We start from the raw sequence: 19,304 nt of genomic DNA on the forward strand, positions 1-19,304 counted from the left end.
AGTTGACAAAGACAATCTTATATTAGCAAGAGGTTAAGAATTCAAATCTCTTTAGAGTCGACTTTTTTCCTTTATATATAAAGCTCCCTTTGGGCATTAGTCGAGATATGCATAAGCTAGTCGCAACACTTTAGTTGAAGGAAAAAAAAAGCCTTTATGGATGACAGAAGAAGACAACACTTATTGGAATACTAGAAATATAGATACATGGCTCCATCTCACTCAATGAGGTTTTCCAATGCCAAAGAGGTGGAGGAAGTGGTAGTGCTACCACTATGGTATTGATGGAGGTAGAGAAGACATGGTGCATGGTGTTTCTTAAGGGACACCTATTCAAGTTGTGGTTCCTTGGAAGGTATAGGAGTTTTGCCCATGTCAGTCTCTTTTTCAGCCAGAACAAAACTAAATTTCATTTTAGGTTGTCCCTATCTAGTTCTCATCTTTAGTGTTTCACTCTTTGTGCAATTTTGTTGCTTCTCTTCCTTCCTTCATTAGAAGTATCTAATTAGCTAACAAAATCACATTAGAAAAATGTTCACTAATATTTTAAATTGTAGAAGATTACAGAAATTTTGGTAAGATATGGAAAGAGAGGTCATGATCGAAAGTAACCCTAGAAGTGAAGAACTTCGCAAAACCGAAGAAAACTAATTAGAAACCGGACTAAAGGAGGGTTTAAAGAGAAACATTATAGAACATTATGAATTTATCATTTTAACCATATTTATACACACAAAATATATGCATTGTATACATTATCCAAAAGCAAAGGCCAAAAAAAAAAAGGGGGGGGGAAAAAAACACCCCCTGCAATAAGTAAATTGATTTTTTTCTTTTTTTATTTGAGTAACATTGATTTATCTACACACATAAAAGCATATGCATTTTATACACCACAACTAAAACGAGTAAAGTTAATTTATTTTATAAAAGCAAAAAGCATATGCATTTTATACACCACTACGAAAACGACTAAAATTGATTTATTTATACACACAAAAAGCATATGCATTTTATACCCCACCGCAAAGTTGACTAAAATTGATTTTCATAAAAAATAAAAAATAGCTGTCAATCTGTTTTCTGCTTTTGAATTTTTTTAAAGTCTTTTATAAATTTATATATTATATAAATAAAAATAGATAACATAAATGCTACCAAAACACTAAACATTCATTAAAAAATTTATATTTATGTATAAAATAAAAAGCAAAACTATACCAAAGACTACCCTTTTTGGTCTTACTCTTACCTCTGTTTCCAAACCTAAAAATTAATTAGAGTCCGCCCGCCCCATATGGATTCTCTCTTCCTCCCGTGGTGGAATAATTTTCGTCCAGAAACGAATCTTCGGAAATTGGAGGGAGAGAGGGAGGGGGAAGAGAGAGAAACAAAAGGGCAGGAAAGCGGAGAGAGAGAGAGAGAGAGACCACAACGGCTCCACAGCGATGGCAAGACAAGCCACCAGCAAGCTTCTAGGATCCTTGGCTTCCAAGTTCAACACCCCTAAATCTGTTTCTTCTTGTTCATCTCAATCTCGCCACTTCGCATCCGCTCCTCCACCTCCGCCGGGAGTTTTCGTCGATAAGAACACTCGGATCATCTGTCAAGGGATTACAGGGAAAAATGGAACTTTTCACACAGAACAGGCCATTGAATACGGCACCAAGATGGTACATTTTTGTCATCAACTTTTTTTCATGTCTCTTTTCTTCAGTTATTTTTGTCGTTTATAATTTATAAAAATATTCATCATCGAGTATGTTTCAATCTATCTGTGGATCATGAACTTGATCTTATTATCGATTTTTTGCTCCATCCTTTGTTTCTTCTAACTCGGATTTTCCATGTTTCAGTACTTCCGCTTTTAATTTGTTTTCATGACTTTCTGAATTGCTTATGTGCTAGTTTCTTTTTCCTTACGGCTTTACTCTATGAAAATGACGGCGTTGGTCTTCATCTGTCTGGATGTTGCTTTTCTTCTATGGAATTTCCTTGATTTGATGTTTGATGTTTGATGTGTTTTAATTCTCATGGCTGTAAACCTCAGTTTGTTTGCCCGAAGAAAAAATAAACCAGAAGGAAAATGTTGTTTTTATTGTGCTGGCTCATCTTTATATTTCCATTCGTTGACCTCAGTATCGGCCAGTTTTTCAATCCCATTGACTTATTGGCTTCTTTAGTTAAGCTATGATTTTTTTTCTTTTTTCTGGGGTGGTGGTTTTCCTTTTCCCAGGTGGGGAGGAGAAGTGGAATGTAGAGTGGTGGTGGGGGGTTTGGGGAAAAATTGACAATTGCAGAATTCTGAGAAGTTGTGGAACTTAACTTATCTTGTAGGTAGTTCATGGCTTTAAGATCTTTCAAAAATTTATCATCCTCCTCATTGTTTATCAAACATAATGGGTCACTTATTTCTATGTTATGTGGTCTAACTGGTTCAGCAACTTCTGGTAATTTGTTGTAATTGTTTCCCTTCCTTAAACTTGAGAGAGGTTAAATTTATTATTCCATAGAAGGTTTGACTACAAGATACCCAAATATGATAACTAACCACAAATTTATTAGATGGAATATAATCGAGTACAAAAACCATTTCCAATTAGAAAACTAACTGTAATGCTCATATCTTGTACAAAGGGTAATGATAACTGTAAACAGTAAAAGACCAAACCTAGATGGTATAGACTGTCTGGTAAACTAACTCAATGTTTCAATTGAGAAGCCTTGCTTGGCCAGTTCATTGGGGAAGCCAAGAACTGTATATGTTGAATAATATGAGCAAGTACCCCATAACTGTCATTACTAAAATCCTACAAAGTGATGATAATAATTGAATCTCCTGTCATTAAACCATTGGACTAATCCGATTGGGTTTTCCAATCCCATCTAAGTAGAAGAATATACTCAATATATTCTCCAAGATCATCTGCTGCTCAAGGAAAAACCACTTTTTTGCATTCAAAATCATATAATGTGGAAGATCCCCCATGTCCTTGTGTCCTGGTATCATTAAGTTGAACCAGAGAAGCATAGGGGACATCTGCAGAGGAAACATCAGTCTGTGTGAACCAAAGATCACCCGCAGAACCTAGCATAGTTGTCACAGAAGCTAGTAGGTCTAAGACATGAGAGAGGCTGAACACAAAGTGACACCAGCAGGATGACTGAAATGCCCATGTAGGCGACACTAATTGCCATGGTGCTCAGATGCCTAGGTGGTCACCTGAGCAATGCATTGGTGACAGCTAGACAACTGTGCTTGAAAGTGGTTTCTCAAGCATGGGCAGAATGCACTGGTACAGTACCTTTGAGTGGGGAATCAGACTGGAACTCTAAATTTCTAAGATTGTTAATTTGATGCATATAGACAACTATTATCTTGATATAGCTATCAGTATATTGGTTCTTATATGACTGAACTCAAGAGAAATGATGCTGTCAGTTTAAGTGTTATGATTGAATAGAAGGATGCAAGGGAAAAAAGGCTGGTGGCAAAGAGGGATTTCTACGGGCTTCTACAATCGCTTGGCACAATTCTAGGATTCATATTTTGTGGGTAGCACAGTGCATGCAATGAATGAGCTTATGATTATTCTTAAGAACTTGTAATAGAAAGTACTGGTCCAGCCTTAATGCACTTAGACTTGGCCCAACAGTCCAAGAATAATAACATACTGCATTTAGGAGAAGCAAAAAGAGAGAAATGAAGAAAAAAAAGGGGAAAAAAAAATTATGTAAACAACCATGCTTTCAATTATGATAACAGTCAAAGAATAATAACATGCTACTACCGAAGCCTGCATAATAGAACTGCTCTTAGAAATTCAATTTAGTATGGAACTTTATTAGTTTCTGTAATATAGTTTTTGACTTTCCTTTCTAAATTGAATTTCTAAGAATACTCTAATAGTCCAATTATGCAGGCTTCACCTGAATTGTTGGAGAACCTATAGATGCACATTAGAGATGACTAAAACAAGCTAATAGCAAATTATTCCAACTTCTGACAGAATGATTAATGACATCAAAATTTACTCCTACAATTTGTATCTGGAAAGTTTTCAGTGTTAATCAAATGAGATCCTAAAGTATCAATTATGTCAGATTCCCTACATCGTAATTTGATTTCAGTTGGTAAAATAAGAACCACAATGACTGGACTTTTGGACCTTGAAGCCACTGTGCTTTCCCCCATTAAAAGGTGAGGTCTTGAATGGTAAATATTGTTGAGTAATTAAAAGGATCTAGAATATGTGAGGTCTCAGTTGATTCTTGAATGGTACATGTTCTGTGAGTAATTAAGGTTCTCTTTCGCCCAATTTATATTTATGGTTATGACCTATTTATGGATAATGAATTATGATAATAGGTTATGAGTGATAAACAATTTTCGTTTGGTTACTACTAGACATATATTTTATTTAACAACAAATAGGTTTGGTACCATTGGATAATAATATATTATGTATCATGGGTTTGATTTTGGGTTGGTTTTGGTTTACCTTGTAAGATATACATCTGTTTTATTTTTGGTTTTGGCTTGCTTTTAATATCCATAAAATATTGTTAAAGTTGAGATGGATTGGAGAGCAAGAATTTTTTTTTTCTACTTAAATAGTAATTCTGCTTATGTTCATTAATGTAGCCACATACACAAAAATGAACAGCTTATGGTGATAAATCATAAACAACCCCTGATCTACTTATGAATTTATGTTTTAGTTGATTTATTTTAATGAGAAACAGGGGTCATAAATCATACCAAATGTACCTGTTTATGTTTATAGGCCAAATGACCATAAATTTAAACTATACCACGGAGAGCCTAAGGATTTGAAATATATCTTCCTCCATTTGCTACTTACAGAAATCCCTTTTTGTGATTTATGAATTAGTTCTCTTATTTGCACCTTCTGTTTCATTTACTTCATGCTGTGTCTGGATGTATCTATGTGCTTTTTCTTATCACGAAAAAAATGGTTTGTACAATTCAGCCTTTATGTTCTACATATTATTTGTTGAAATAGGTTGGTGGAGTGACACCAAAGAAAGGTGGAACAGAACATTTAGGGCTACCTGTTTTTAATTCAGTTGCTGAAGCAAAAGCTGAAACAAAAGCAAATGCAACTGTCATCTATGTCCCTCCACCATTTGCAGCTGCTGCTATTATGGAAGCTTTGGAAGCTGAGTTGGACTTAGTGGTGTGCATAACAGAGGGAATACCTCAACATGACATGGTATGATATGATTACTGCTTCTTTCATCTTAGTCACCAATGTCATCTTTTACAGGGTTGGGTTATTCGGTATTGTTGATTCAGCTGATTATTTAATGACTTTGGAAAGTTTTTCGGGGCATAATATGGTAGAGCTTCTCACATAATGGAGATCATTTTAGCATATTTTAAGCCCCATAAACAAGGTGTCTTTTTCTTCATCATCCTGTTCTGCTTCTTGAATTAGAGCCAAAATTGTAGTGCTGTTGTATACGTCACAGCTCAGCAAGATTTTGGCTACTTTGAAATTTTCAAATCCCCTAAGAACAAAAGTCAAACTAAACCTTGAAACCAAAAATACAATGTTCTGATTGAAATTTCCAAATCACATATAATGTAAGTAAATTAAATAAGCCATTTGGAATTGAAATTTCATAATTCGAGAATAAGAGCTTAAATTAGTAATATGAATGGAATTTCTATAATTTAAGTAAACCATAGTTGTTATTTATTTGTTTATTTTTAAATTGACTTGTTCAAAGCTTGATTATGTAAGATTTGGTTAAGAAATAAGCATAAGGGGGTTCTTTTGTGAGTTTAAAGTTGAAGTCAATGAAGGATAGTTTGAAGCTCAATCTCGATTGCCAACTCGCTGATCCAAATCACTGAGTTGGATAATTTTTTATTTTTTGAAGTAAAGGCTAGATTTTGGTGGGAATATCACAAATATAATAGACTTCCAAGTTATAACAAGGTACGAACAAGATATGACTTGTATGCAATTTCAGTTAAAAAAGGATAACCCCAGATTGAAGTTCTCGTACTATGCTATTGAGACAGACGGACGGTCGACATTTTGGCCAAGTGTCCTCTAGTCAAGGCTTTTATATCAGCTGCCTGTGATTTCAATGTGGCAACATAAAATACAAGATAAAAGCCTCAGCGTGTCCTCAGATGATGCTCCTTTTTCCTTGCTGCTTTTAGCATGTTTGAAGATTTGGGACAACTTTTCTGTCCTTGACATTATCACTTATAATTAGTTCCGTAATCTTCCCTCGCTCCTTAGTCAATATAAACTCGTTCTTAGTTTTCATTTAATTCCAAGTCTACTGGTTTTACTAACAAGTGCCACCCGGTCACTTGTCTCTTTCTCTTATAGTTTAACTGATATTCAATTGTATGACCTTGCCATTTTATATAATACTTAAGTTGGTTAAGAGATTGGGTGGGCACCTAAGCGACCCAATAATTTGGTAGTTCTGTCCACATCAAGGTAGTTTATATTTAGGGAGAAAACATACCCAAAATTGAACTTTATCTGATGGTAGATGAGAAAAAAAAAAAAAAAAAAAAAAAACTCTGCAAAGCTTGCTGTCCAGAAATCCAGGTTTGATGGTGTTGCATGAAGCTAACAAGCCTTCAGTCTAAACTGATGTTAATGGACTGTACGACCACCTTTTCATGCATCAGCGGTAGTTATAGGGTGGAATATGATACACACAAAGTCACCAGTATGTCTGGTTTGAGTTGCAGTAAAAAGGAAAGTAATAATGAAAGAACAGAAGAGAAGAAAGGAATCAGGAAGGGGGGATATGACCAAAGCCACACTATGGCCCTTGGCACTTGCACTAACCTAGGTTTCCCACCTATAAGTTTACTGCTTCTCACGGCTTTAATGGTTAACAAATCAATTCATTCATCATCTCAAGATTGTTGGTCTTGGCATAGTGGCCCTTACAATATACTGATGCCTGTAGCACTTGACAGAAAACTTAAGTCAAGTCAGGTCAAGTTTTCAGCTTGGTTCCTTCCACTCCCATGCTGGTAATGTTTGACCTCTGCTCAGGTAGTGAGCAATAAAGTGCTTTTCTTTATATTATGTATTTCTATGCATCTCTTAAGCATCCCTCGTAACACCGTAATTGTCTGTGACAGGAAGGTCTCCTTTTACCTACCATAAATGCCTCTCTTTTTTCTTCCCCCCCCCCCCTTTCTTGTGCACTAGTTCAATGATTGTTTCGTTATATGCTCTCCTTAATGATAACGGGTCCATGGCTCTTAAGTTCAGACTTTTAGACAGGTATTGGAGTATTTCTCCTTGAATGACGTTAATCGTATGATTTCAGGTTAGAGTGAAAGCTGCTCTGAACAAGCAATCAAAGACCCGCCTCATTGGCCCCAATTGCCCTGGCATTATCAAACCAGGTGAATGTAAAATTGGTATTATGCCTGGGTACATTCACAAACCTGGTCGTGTGGGGATTGTGTCTCGTTCTGGTACCTTGACATATGAAGCGGTAAGATCTTGTGGAATCTGATGGGGCCTACTGGGTTTACTTGAGGATGTCCTGCCAACGACATACTGGTTCTCATGGTGTTTGTTCATGCTCATAGGATCTTTGAGGCTGGAAAGTTATCCAATTGATGAATCTGAACCATTCTGAAATGGTTTGAGGATTTGTTTGCCTCTACACTGTCAGATAATTATTTAAATAGTTAAAAAGGTATGGATGCAGAAAATTTGATGGTTGGATTCATTGAATTGGAGCTTATTTGTAGCCTTGGAGATGCTGTTGTGAATTATGTTCAACGTATACCATGGGTTCCTTTATGCTGTTGGTTACAGAATCCTGTGGTCAATCAATCTGTAACTTTATTATGTTTTCTGATTGTACTATGTTGCGCTGTAGGTTTTCCAAACAACTGCAGTTGGTCTAGGACAATCTACCTGTGTGGGTATTGGTGGTGACCCATTCAATGGGACAAATTTTGTTGATTGCATGGAGAAGTTCCTTGTAGATCCTCAGACTGAAGGTAAACTGCTTATGTAGTTTAATTTATCCAACTGTTCTGGCTAATGGTCACCAATGTTGTGGGCTTATTATGGCTTTAATTGTATGATTCAATCCTTGAGTTATACTTTTGGAACCAAACTGTGGAATTTATTGAGCACTTCAAATTTTCTTGATGGCTTTGCTCATTCACTTTGTGTGGTTGTGATCATTATTCATCTAGTGCCGAACCCATCAGACCTATTGTTTCTTTGCATGTTTCCTGGATATTTATTGGTAAGAGAAATAGCTATTGTTCTTGCTTTTCAACTTCATGATGCTTTACGAGACATGTATCCTTTATGTGCACTCTTTTACATCCTTGTTTACTAATTGAAAGCAGATTGGCTGGATGGTTGTCAAGTGCCTAGACTCTTCCACCCAAACACTTCCAGTGTAATAGTAATATAACTGCAAGTATTTGGTTGTCATCTGTACCTTTGAATTCATCTCAATGTTGGCTGTATATGTTTTTAACAGGGAGTCTCACCTCTTTCAAATAATAGGATCTTGCTTCTTCTTCTTCTTCTTCTTTTCTTTTTTCTTCTTCTTCTTCTTTTTTTTATTCTTCTTTTGAGCAAATTGCACTGGCACCCCAAAATAGAGGCAAAACACGACACCCCACTATGTAAAAACACAGACACCCCACAAAACACACTAGCCACGAGGAAACCATAATTCACGTTACCTTTTAATTCCAAAAATACCCTTATCAAAATTGAAGAGAAAAAAAAGGCAATTAAATGATTGACACGTGTGCTATTCTTTCCTCTGCTTCACTCTCTCCACCGGCTCCCACCCCCCCCCCCCCCCCCCCCCCCCCCCCCCCCCCCCCCCCCCCCCCCCCCCCCCGAAATGGCACCTCCTTGGTCACAATCATATTACCTCAAGACTCTTTCACTCTTTTTCTGGATTTCCATATGAAAAACAGAACAAGAATGAAAAACCAACAAGCGCCCAGGAGTCGAAATTCAAACGAGTCCGCACAGCAGAACTACGAGAGAACGGACCTGCCCCACACAAGCGCGGAAAACCCAAATAACAAGACCAAAGATAGATAAGAAAAAGAAAGAAAAAAAAATACCCAACAAAGCCAGCAAAACACCAACCAAGTAGCAAAAAGTATCCCACAAAAGGATGAGGAAAACAAAACACCCCACGATCGGCGAACTATAGGAACAGCCGAACGTGCATCTTCTCCTTTCACCACTCATCGAATCCACACCCACCCGGAGATCGGAGGGCGGAAACACCCAGGCGACGCGGAGACGAACACAATTCCTTCGAAATAATCCGAAGAACGGAAGATATCAGCTGCCGCAACGCAACCGAACATCCAATAAATCAAAGGTAAACAACAAAAAACCAAGCGAATTCAATTATTCTATAGCAAGAAAATCAATCACTCTGGTCCGATTTCATTTGAAAACCTGCGCGATGAGGGTCTCATCGCAAATGTAGATCTTTGCTAGTATTAGTTGACAGCGACCCCCCGGTCGATATCATGATTTGCTTTGTCTTCCCTTCCCTCCTTCGCGATCCGATACTCATCTGAGAGAGACGGGAATACGAGGAAGAGGGAGACGCGGAAAATGGAGCCGCCGGGGAGAGAGAACGAGGAGAGAAAGAACACGGTATTTTTTAATTATTTTTCCCTTTAATTTGAAAGGGTATTGAATTAAAAAAAAAAACAGGAATTAAGGGTTTACAACGAATGGACTATTTAATGAATGGGGTGTCTATGTTTTTAAACAAAGTGGGGTGTCAGTGTTTTAAAGCCTTCATTTTGGGGTGCCAGAGCAATTTGCTCTTTTTTTTTTTTTTTTAATTAATTTAAAAAAATCCATGCATCTTTTCTCAATTTTTTGAGAACATAAATGTTACTTTTATGACGTTGTTTCAACTTTTCGTTCTCAACCTTATTTCTTTTCAGTTGTTATGGAGCAATTATTACATCTGGTACCGTGTACCACATGCCTTTTCCCCCCCCTTAATATAGTCATTGTTCATTTCCCCTCCCCTTCCATAGGTGTTACTTGTGGATGTTTGGGAATTGGATTACTGGATTGGGAGCAGGAAATTGTTGTGTCTATTTATAGACCTACATAACTTTTTTTACTAAAACAGAATGTACAAATAGAATCAATGAGTCATAAATTGCATGGGAGGTTCCTAAACTCACTATAAAACTGAAAATAGTAACAATTAAGAAGGATGCTGGAGTTTGACTAAACAATAGTGCAATTGTAGGAACCTAGCTGGGCCCAAGTATTACAATATAATAATGAGATAAGGAAATAAAAACACGTTATGGTGCACTTATTATTGTGTCTTTTGTTTCAGGCATTGTTCTGATTGGAGAAATCGGAGGAACTGCAGAAGAGGATGCCGCTGCCTTAATCAAGGTATCAAATTTCAAGAACTGTTTTTTGGTTTTTATGTAATCTGAGGGATGATTCTAGAGCAGAATCAGCGACTAGCCAGCCTGTTCATTATTGCATTTAGGCTTAAAATCCTTAAGTTTTCAAATTTCTTAGACCAGTTGGCTTATAAAACCTCACATTCTACCTCTGTTAAAACTGAATGTGGTTATTATACGATTCTGTGAAGTATAGAAGTAAAGTTTTTAAAAGTGGACCAGAGAACTGATGCTTGAACTACTAGGCACTGAGTGCTCCTTTTTATTCAATCTGGACAAAGTATGACTCAGGGTTAAAACCAGAACTTAGGCACTTTTAAAATGCTGTGAGTTCCATTAAATGGTTTCTCATTTTTGTTTTCTATTTTCCCATTTTTGGTTTTTTAATTCTACTTTTTACTTATTTTTCTCAAAATATGGTCTGATCCGTCTAAATTAGATTGTGAGAGGGGAACCTTTCCAGTTTGATAGCTGTTCCAATTTTAAACCTGTGGTGGAATCCCCTGAGTCGTTCAGATTATCTTTTTGTTTTTAAATCCACTGTTTTGGCCAAAGAATGTAGCTTTACTCTCCTCTGGTGATAGAAAGCTTGATCATGTTGTATGCTTTCTTTTTATTCATTTTGGCTTCTGGAGGCTTTGTTGAGTCAGGTAAAATTTTACATGTAAAACTGGTACATAAGGTTCCACACTGTCAGTTTTATGTTTCTTATTATCATATTTCAATATCTCATCCAAATGTGTACATTTCAGTGGGTGTTGGACATTGCAATATGGAACCCTTAAATTTTTAGAATTCACACCCAGTCATATGGCTAACTTGGGTTTTTTTTTGTGTGGGGCGGGGGGGGGGATATGACTCCTCTTGAGTGCCATATTTTAGGCATGCATCTGATGGTTGACTTCACTAAATTGTTGGCTTAACTAACCAAGCAAGTTTATGTATGATTTCTAGGGAAACTAATTGCAGACTTCATAGTTGGGTTTCTCTGGGTTCTACAATTATAGTTTGAAATATACTGACTGTTATCTTTTGGCTGCAATAAGTTTATGTTCATATATTATCCTTTTCAATTTCTCCCATGTGTCCCAAAATTTTCAGAAGATAGTTACTACAGTCAAAACTTATGATGGTTCACATAGTATCTATTTCTGTGAGCTATATCAATCTGAATTTTCAAATCGTTCGAACAGGGTACTAATTGCCTTTTGTGTTGACAAATCAAACAGGAAAGTGGAACTGAGAAGCCTATAGTGGCATTTATTGCTGGACTTACTGCTCCACCTGGCCGTCGTATGGGCCACGCTGGAGGTATAATATATGAGATAAGCTTGCTTTGTTTGGAATTTCAATTATGAACTTTTGCCTTCACTCACTTCGCAACTGTCTGTGTGGATTATATCACATGCTGTTGGGATTTCTCCTCAGCAAGGAGCAACTTTTGATAAATATATTGACATGTTATTACAACCTAAACACAAAGGAAAGGAGAAAAGTTATCTATAAAATAGCTAGAATGAAAGAAGGGGAAAGTTGAGATCTCTATTATATAAGACATAATAGAAGTGAAGATAGTAAGAGTACCAATATGAGACGAGGACATCAAGGAGAGACGGGAAGAATTTTTTTGTAGATTACTGAGTGAAGGCATTTGAGTAATAGTACTCCAAAAGAACTATTCATCTAGGCACCTCATGTCATAATTTTATATGTAAAATGCAGAATTAGGGTGTCTGAACTGAAAGAAGTTTATAGAAAGACCAAAGTATGCAAGGCATGTAGCTCTGATGGCTCACTAAATTATTTAATAAGATTATGCATATAGAAAATGCAAGATGAAGTGAGGACAAAAATTAAAATCCTAATTTACAAAAATGAAAGTGATATAGGAAGCTACAATAACAGTCTGAGGCTTCAAACTAAACGAGTCAGACGATGGAGTGGGAGAGTAATGAGAACTTTGAGAAAAGAAACTACTATCAGAAAATCAATTCGGTTACTTGCTAGGAAGAACCATGAGGGAGCTATTCACTTAAGAAACTCATGGAAAGATGTATAAGAGGGCAAGAAAGATCTTCATATGATATGCATTGACCTCAGAAAGTCCCTGAAAGTTTTATCTAGCATTGCCTTGAGAAGAGAAAGGTTTCAAGTAAATATGTGAACATAATAAAAACTATATGTTTAACCATACTATGAAAAAGGAAAGCAACAGATTTCTGTTTTATGTTTTATCTTGATTTGTCCAAAACAAAATTCTGTCTCCGCAGCATATTTATGGTTCCCTCCTTTGTTTGATTCATTTATATTCCGTTGGCTTTGGTTGCAGCTATTGTGTCAGGTGGGAAGGGTACAGCCCAAGACAAAATAAAGACCCTCAGGGAAGTTGGAGTTACAGTAGTGGAGTCTCCAGCACAGATTGGTGTTGCCATGTTTGATGCCTTCAAACAGCGGGGTCTATTGAGTTAGTATCGACATCATTCTTGCTCCATTTTTGGGAGTCTCTCTTTTATAAAATTCATAAAGATTTATATGCCCCTTCTGTTCTTGGGGCTGTATCATTTGACATAAATCATCCATGCTTTTGAGTATAAACACAGTTTTGCAGAGCCCTTTGTCCTTTTTCACCTGCGGGTGTCATGAAATGTTAATTATTGATCATTGATAAAGATTTCCTTTGCACTTTTTCTTGTCAGCTCTTGATTTCTGAAATCCTAGTTTCTTATTACAGTAAGGAATTATTATATAATCAGAAAGGAAATCAGTTTTCCTCTTAACACTGAAGATGATTTTATCCTACCAGGCTACCACACACAGATAGCTTGCAACAGCTGTATAAGAAGAACTACTCAGTTTGTGAGGCCAAAATGTCACAAAGACCTAATTTTACAAATTTCATATTATACATTCATTTGAACATGTTGATGTTCCAGATGATGAGGTTGAGAGTATCTATATGTACAGAGGATTGAAACCATAATACTATTAGTAGTATTGGACCCAGTAGCCCACCCAGAAATCAGAATCAGTGATGATTAGCTTCTGCACCAAGAGCCTTCAGAGTCTCCATTTTGCGAGGACTGCAAAGATCACACAAACCATTATATATCTCAGTTTATATATTGTGAATCAAATTTCCAAAACCATATGGGTTGAAATTCTATACTCACTAGGCATGGGTGTTGCCTCGAATCGGATCGGGCACCGGTTGAACCCGATCTGAGTGCTTGATGTGAGCCACCTTCCTGAATAAAGACTTGTCAAGGAATTCATCAACTTCTTTCAGTACATGATCTGGATCTTCGAGTTCCGATAAAGTTTCCCTCTTCTTCTTGCTCACGAACACGTTTGGTGAATGCTTTAACTGGTGAAACGCAGTGTACAATCCCAGAGAAGTCGACACCATTATCATACCCAACGCCACGAAAACCGGCACAAAGTCACCTTTTGAAGCCTTCAGTTTCAACTGATGGATTTCACCAGGATCCATTGCTGACCCGAAAGTTTTCATTTTTGGAGCAGTTGAAGTAGTGAACGATCGGTACAGAGATTTCCAGTTGCTCTGCCATGAAGAGAAGAATTCTCAGGAGCTAAAGAAGGAAAAGAAAGAAAACAAATTTGAATTGAAATTGAACAATTGTAAGAAGAGTTACCGGTGTTCTGAAAGCCATGACTGATCGTGAAGAGTTCACAGAAATGCAAGTTAGAGATGCTTTGATTTAACTGAACTGATACTAATCCCTTGCCTATTAGTAGTGAATTTAAACCCAGTAAGATTTAAGCAATGAAGAGGTTAGAATGCTCTGGAAACAAGAAAGTGTTTCTGGTTAAACAAAACGGAATCTTTTCACTGTATAGAGATAATGACAATGGCGGTGAGTTCTGGGTTTTTTTTTTTTTTTTTTTGGTCTGGAATCTTTTAGATTGTGGGGGAAGAAAATATATAATACAGAACAGGAGGTGGGTTAGCCTGGGTGGGCCCGAATTGGCACAAAAGGTGGCCCAGCCTGAAATGGGTCTTTGTCAGTCTGGACAAATTGCACTGGCACCCCAAAATAGAGGCTTTAAAGCACTAGCACCCCATTTTATGTTTAAAAAACATAAACACCCCATTCATTAACCACACTAGTCCATTCTTTTAGTAAAACCATTAATTCACAGTTTATTTTTTTTTAATTTTAAAAATGCCCTTACCAACCCTTAAAACCAACCAACGAAACTTCGTCGGATTTTGGGGTTTCGCTGGCTGGCGAAACCAACGAAACCCTAAAATCTGGGCGAAAGTTTTGAAGCTCCTCCACGTTCCCCACGGTATCAAGGGCATCTCGTTCTACATCCCTGTCATATTCAAACTCTCAATCAGGCTCTCCATGTTTCAAAACCCACGATCGCCTTTATTTTTCCTATTTCTCGCCTTTAACTTTTCCTCTCAGCCGAAATTAGACGATTTCGTACCATACAAGAAAAGCCGAAAGAATAAGGAACGCCAGAAAACCACCAAAGAAGAACGCAGGGCGTCAAAGAACAGAAAGACTGAAAGATGGATGATGGAAGAGAAAGAAGAAGAAGAAAAAAAAACTGGTTTAAGGGAGGTTGTTAGGTATAAAGATGCGTAGAGAGGACACTAAGGTGGTTTTCTGGGAGATGAAGGCGGTTTTTAGACCAGTGGTTTTCTGTTTTTGTTATATCGAAACACCTTTCCTTTGGTTTCTACATACATGAGACGATGGAGGGAGATGTTTAACGTGTTTCCAGTGGGATAAGATCAAAAGATAAATAAAAGTAGAGAATGAGAGAGGAAATTTTCTCTGATGATGGCGCTTCGCCTCTAACCTTCTATTCTCTTGTGGAACCAACGATGGGCAAAGATCAGAACTGGGCCCTGTTTCTGGTTCGGCGACAGTAAAGCAAATTCCACTGGAATTTCACTGGAAGAAGCCACAGCCAGCGCCGGCGCTGGAATTTGAAGAGTAACAAGAGTTCTACAGAGAGGGCAAGTAGAGTGAGAATGAAACCACATGTCGATACAGGCTGTGTGGAAGCTGTGATTGCATTTAGGCGAACTTTCCTTGAGATTTCAGGGTTTCATTGGTTTCGCCTGCCAGCGAAATCCAAAATCCGGCGTTCGTTGGTTTTAAGTGATGGTAAGGGCATTTTTGGAATTAAAAAAAATAAACTGTGGGTTAATGGTTTTACTAACAGAATGGACTAGTGTGTTTAATGAATAGGGTGTTTGTATTTTTTAAAAATAAAATGGGGTGTCAGTGCTTTAAAGCCTCCATTTTAGGGTGCCAGTGCAATTTGCTATTTATTTATTTATTTTCAATATTACTTTCACATCTTAAATTTTTTTTTTTTTTGTTGCCAACCCCGGTTCCAAGGCTTTGCCCTGATTAATCCGGTGTTCCAAGGCTTTGCCCTGATTAATCCGGTGTTCGACTCAGGTCGCACACCTGGCTGTGGTAGGTGAGTCTCCCAGCGGGGAATTTTTGCATCCACAAGGTTTCGAGTATCGGAACCTTATTTAAGCGGACCAAGTTACTTACCACTTGGACCAACCCCTGTTGGTTTCACATCTTAAATTTAATAGCAATATTTATAAACTACATCTCAAACTTTGCAACGGAAGAAATAAATCAAGCATAGGGTTTTTCTTTTAAGATTATTTTTGTCATTTTTAAATATTTAACTTGTTTATATCAACGTTCAACTGCGGGTGTCTTTGATATATTCTCATGATATAAAGGTCTGATTAATAAATTAGATAACTCAAGAAGTGACATTAGTTTAAGAAAGAACTTAGTTAATTGCAATTCTAGACATAATAAAATGTAAGATTCTGTCATGGTGTGACAATTTCATAGGTGTATTTAAAAATTAACAATTTCTAAAAGTCAGTTTTTTTTTGGTAAGGGGTATAAATGGGTTTTAAATTAATTTAAATATTATATCCTCGTGACATTAAAATTCGTCTCTTTGAAACATCAGTCTTCTTTTATGAGATTTTATCAATAACAAAATTGTTCATGTACATTTAACCCCCCAAAAAAAATGATACATATACATATTGGTAGGGAAGAAAGAATTAACATTGTGGAGCTATATATGATACACTTGCATATGATACATTAAAACATCTCCTTATGTCTATCTCCCTTTGAAAAGAAAATTGTTCCTTTAGGCTCACAGTTAGCATTAGATTTGAAGAACTAGTTAACCAAATGAGGAAGCACTGTCTGGTGAATGATATTGGCGAGCTTTTCATAAACAACTTGTGTTGGGTGCACAGAATCAAAGAAAACAAACTTGGAACGATCAGAACAAACTGGTGTATTACTGTTGCACAAAGGACCCAACTCTATATATCCAGTCCCACAACACCCTCTCAAGGTTTCCTCAAAACCTAAAAAAAATCAATTCCAATTTTCCATTAGAACCTGATTTCAAACTCAACATGAAACACATCTCAACCACAAAAATTAAACCCATCAAATAATTTGAGCACTTACCATACTTGTTAGGGTTGAGAATCATGTCCATCAAGGGATTGTAAATGTCTGCATAACTAAATTTGGCACCATGGAGTGTAGCTTGCCATCTTGTGATATAACCCTGAAGCTTCGCGTTGTAGGTTTGTGTGTCTTTGTTTTGTTGATCCACACACTTGCGTTCGAGTATGTGAGGACCCAGTCGCAAGCTGCCCAGACTCACCTGAGCCGGTAAGCAACCAATCGGCGGAAGACTTGTTATCAAAATCTTTCTCGCACCCATTTTATAGAGACCCTACTACATATAAAGATTGATGAAAATTTGTGTTTAGCCTAGTATTGGATATATTAAAAGATTGTTCTTCAACTTTTGATGCATTGGTCAAGTACCTAACATATAAGAAAGATTCTCATGAATCATTACCTTGACAAAAATCTCGAACTTTCCGAGAAGAAAATCATGGTAAGCCACCGGCTCCGTGAACTGCAGCTTCCTTGTAGGTAGATCATAGTAGTTAAACAACATATCATTGGTCCCAACACCAATAGTGAACAAGGCATTCTGAATAATTTGAGCAGCAGAAGCATTACCAACTGTAGCTTTGATCCTAGCCAAGCATTCTTGTAAGTAAACCAACTGGGTTGACATGCGAGTAACACCTCCTATCTTGGCGGTTAAATCATCCATTCCAGTACCAGCAGAGGCAAAACTCACACCAGTGAGCAAGTCATGGTTGGTGTTCTTGGTATCAAAGTAGGCTGGAAGAGAATCTTTGATACCCAGAATGGAAGCAACCATGTCCATAACAAGCTTGCCATTTGTAAGACGACCTGTAGCGATTCCACCATTGAAGTCAAGTCCATAAGGTTTGTGATCACCTCTGTTTGCAGTAACTAATCGGTTGTTATTGCCTGGGTCTGCAGTTGAATCACCAAATACATAGATTGCAGGTATGCTGTGATTCTGAGAAGCCACATAAGAGAAAGAGAAGATGAAGAAGGAGGAGAAGCAAATAGGAATAAAAATGGCTCCACCATTCTTCTCCATTTTCACCTGTGTTTGGTGAGAATTGAGATTTGTTAATTTATAGGTTTTGAGGTAGTTTGCATGACCTGTGTTTGGTGAGGATTGAGATATGATTAATTTATAGGTTTTGAGATAGTTTGCATGATTTGTACTGGATTAGAATAAATAAAACAAACAAGAGACTATATATTTTCATATTTTCTCATCAAAAACTTAATTTAGATAACGTAGTTTTAACTAACTCTTGTTATAATGATAAAGACTCCATTTGACAGAGAAATATCAAAGATTAGATCGATAACAACAGCTTGTCTTCCTTAATGTTGGTAGTAGAAAAGCAAGAAAGGAAAAATGAATTTTCTAAATGCCAAGAAAGTTCTCTATATGGATGATCATAGTCAGCAAAATGAGAACAGCAAAAAATATATATAAAAATAAAAGGTTGAAACAGCTATTCAGGTTTTTAACTGCAAATTTTGAAAATAGATTGTAAAAAAAGGAAATGAACGGTATACGTTTTATCGTTTAGATTCTAGGGTAAAAAAAGAGACTATTCTCATAATAGCTGAGGAATTTTCTTTTGCAAGCATGTTTTTAATGTTCAAGCGAGCTTTTAGATCCAAATTTGTTCGAAAATATTTTTATATGGTCATGATGGGATCCATTGCCTTCAAAAACCTTGTTAACACTGGAAAGAAATAATCTCTCTACTAAGAAGTATGGATTTTACTACTCAACCAACCTTGCATTGGCTCAATCTATAAGATACAGATAAGCCCAATGTTCCTCCTGAAACATATGGAGATGGTCCCTCAAAGTATCTCGGCCTCCCATCTACAATTGGAGTTTCAAAAACAAAAGTCTTCCATGAAATCAATGATAGAGTGGAAAAAGAATACAAGGATGGTCTCTGAAGTTGCTGTCACCAGCAAGTAAAGAAATTTTGTTAAAATCTTCAGCCCTTTCTATATCAAATTATGCAGTAGGGCACTTCTGATTACCAATGAGCTTTCATCGAAAAAACTCCCAAATGGCTGCAAATTTTTTTTGGGGAGCCCTAGAGGGTAATGAGAAAACTCAATGGATGTCATGGGAACGATTATGCATGTCAAAGGAAATGGGAGGACTCGGTTTCAGGGATGGCTCATTACATAACAGAGCATTGTTGGCAAAGCTGACTTGGAAACTCCTCACTAACCCTTCTTCACACTAGGCTATGGTTATGAAAAATATTTACTACCCAAAATGCAGCTTTCTAGAGGCAAAGATAGGGAGCTCGCCTTCATGGGGTTGGCGAAGTGTTCGGTAAGGCAGAGAAGTCATC

General features: G+C 37.0%; 3 protein-coding genes across 4 annotated transcripts; 1 reads left to right on the forward strand and 2 right to left on the reverse strand.

Moving 5' to 3' along the window:
- The first annotated feature begins 1,272 nt into the window (after positions 1-1,272).
- LOC149012747 (succinate--CoA ligase [ADP-forming] subunit alpha-1, mitochondrial) lies at positions 1,273-13,160 on the forward strand. The gene is made up of 7 exons (XM_089158463.1): positions 1,273-1,673; positions 5,028-5,237; positions 7,342-7,512; positions 7,906-8,029; positions 10,390-10,451; positions 11,695-11,776; positions 12,795-13,160. Exons 1-7 carry the CDS (start codon positions 1,449-1,451, stop codon positions 12,932-12,934), a joined length of 1,014 nt encoding a protein of 337 aa, XP_089014589.1. The 5' UTR covers positions 1,273-1,448; the 3' UTR covers positions 12,935-13,160.
- Positions 13,161-13,309: 149 nt separating this feature from the next.
- Positions 13,310-14,334, reverse strand: LOC149012748 (uncharacterized). Its single transcript, XM_089158464.1, has 3 exons — positions 14,119-14,334; positions 13,636-14,027; positions 13,310-13,545 (listed from the first exon to the last, which is right to left on the reverse strand). Exons 1-3 carry the CDS (start codon positions 14,134-14,136, stop codon positions 13,491-13,493), a joined length of 465 nt encoding a protein of 154 aa, XP_089014590.1. The 5' UTR covers positions 14,137-14,334; the 3' UTR covers positions 13,310-13,490.
- Positions 14,335-16,340: 2,006 nt separating this feature from the next.
- LOC149012749 (GDSL esterase/lipase At2g40250-like) lies at positions 16,341-18,052 on the reverse strand. Of its 2 annotated transcripts, none has more exons than XM_089159755.1 (3): positions 17,378-18,052; positions 16,975-17,248; positions 16,341-16,868 (listed from the first exon to the last, which is right to left on the reverse strand). In XM_089159755.1, the coding sequence occupies exons 1-3, from the start codon at positions 17,999-18,001 to the stop codon at positions 16,675-16,677; spliced, it is 1,092 nt and encodes a 363-aa protein (XP_089015881.1). In that variant the 5' UTR covers positions 18,002-18,052; the 3' UTR covers positions 16,341-16,674. The 2 variants fall into 2 exon arrangements, with proteins under 2 accessions (XP_089015881.1, XP_089015882.1); XM_089159756.1 differs by having other exon boundaries at positions 16,790-16,868; positions 16,980-17,248.
- Positions 18,053-19,304: the final 1,252 nt, after the last annotated feature.

Source organism: Hakea prostrata, chromosome 6 (genome assembly GCF_041222555.1).
Source record: "Hakea prostrata isolate BN-2017 chromosome 6, UWA_Hpros_2, whole genome shotgun sequence".
NCBI classification, from domain to species: Eukaryota; Viridiplantae; Streptophyta; class Magnoliopsida; order Proteales; family Proteaceae; genus Hakea; species Hakea prostrata.

Bases quoted from the DNA above. Each gene is read 5' to 3' on its own strand.
- LOC149012747 (XM_089158463.1), top strand. From the start codon at position 1,449: ATGGCAAGACAAGCCACCAGCAAGCTTCTAGGATCCTTGGCTTCCAAG. The intron at 5,238-7,341 runs GTATGATATGAT...GTATGATTTCAG, and splicing joins GAATACCTCAACATGACATG to GTTAGAGTGAAAGCTGCTCT. The intron at 11,777-12,794 runs GTATAATATATG...CTTTGGTTGCAG, and splicing joins TCGTATGGGCCACGCTGGAG to CTATTGTGTCAGGTGGGAAG.
- LOC149012748 (XM_089158464.1), bottom strand. The intron at 13,546-13,635 runs GTGAGTATAGAA...TGATCTTTGCAG, and splicing joins CGAGGCAACACCCATGCCTA to TCCTCGCAAAATGGAGACTC.
- LOC149012749 (XM_089159755.1), bottom strand. From the start codon at position 18,001: ATGGAGAAGAATGGTGGAGCCATTTTTATTCCTATTTGCTTCTCCTCC. The intron at 17,249-17,377 runs GTAATGATTCAT...TATATGTAGTAG, and splicing joins AGTTCGAGATTTTTGTCAAG to GGTCTCTATAAAATGGGTGC. The intron at 16,869-16,974 runs GTAAGTGCTCAA...GATTTTTTTTAG, and splicing joins TCTCAACCCTAACAAGTATG to GTTTTGAGGAAACCTTGAGA.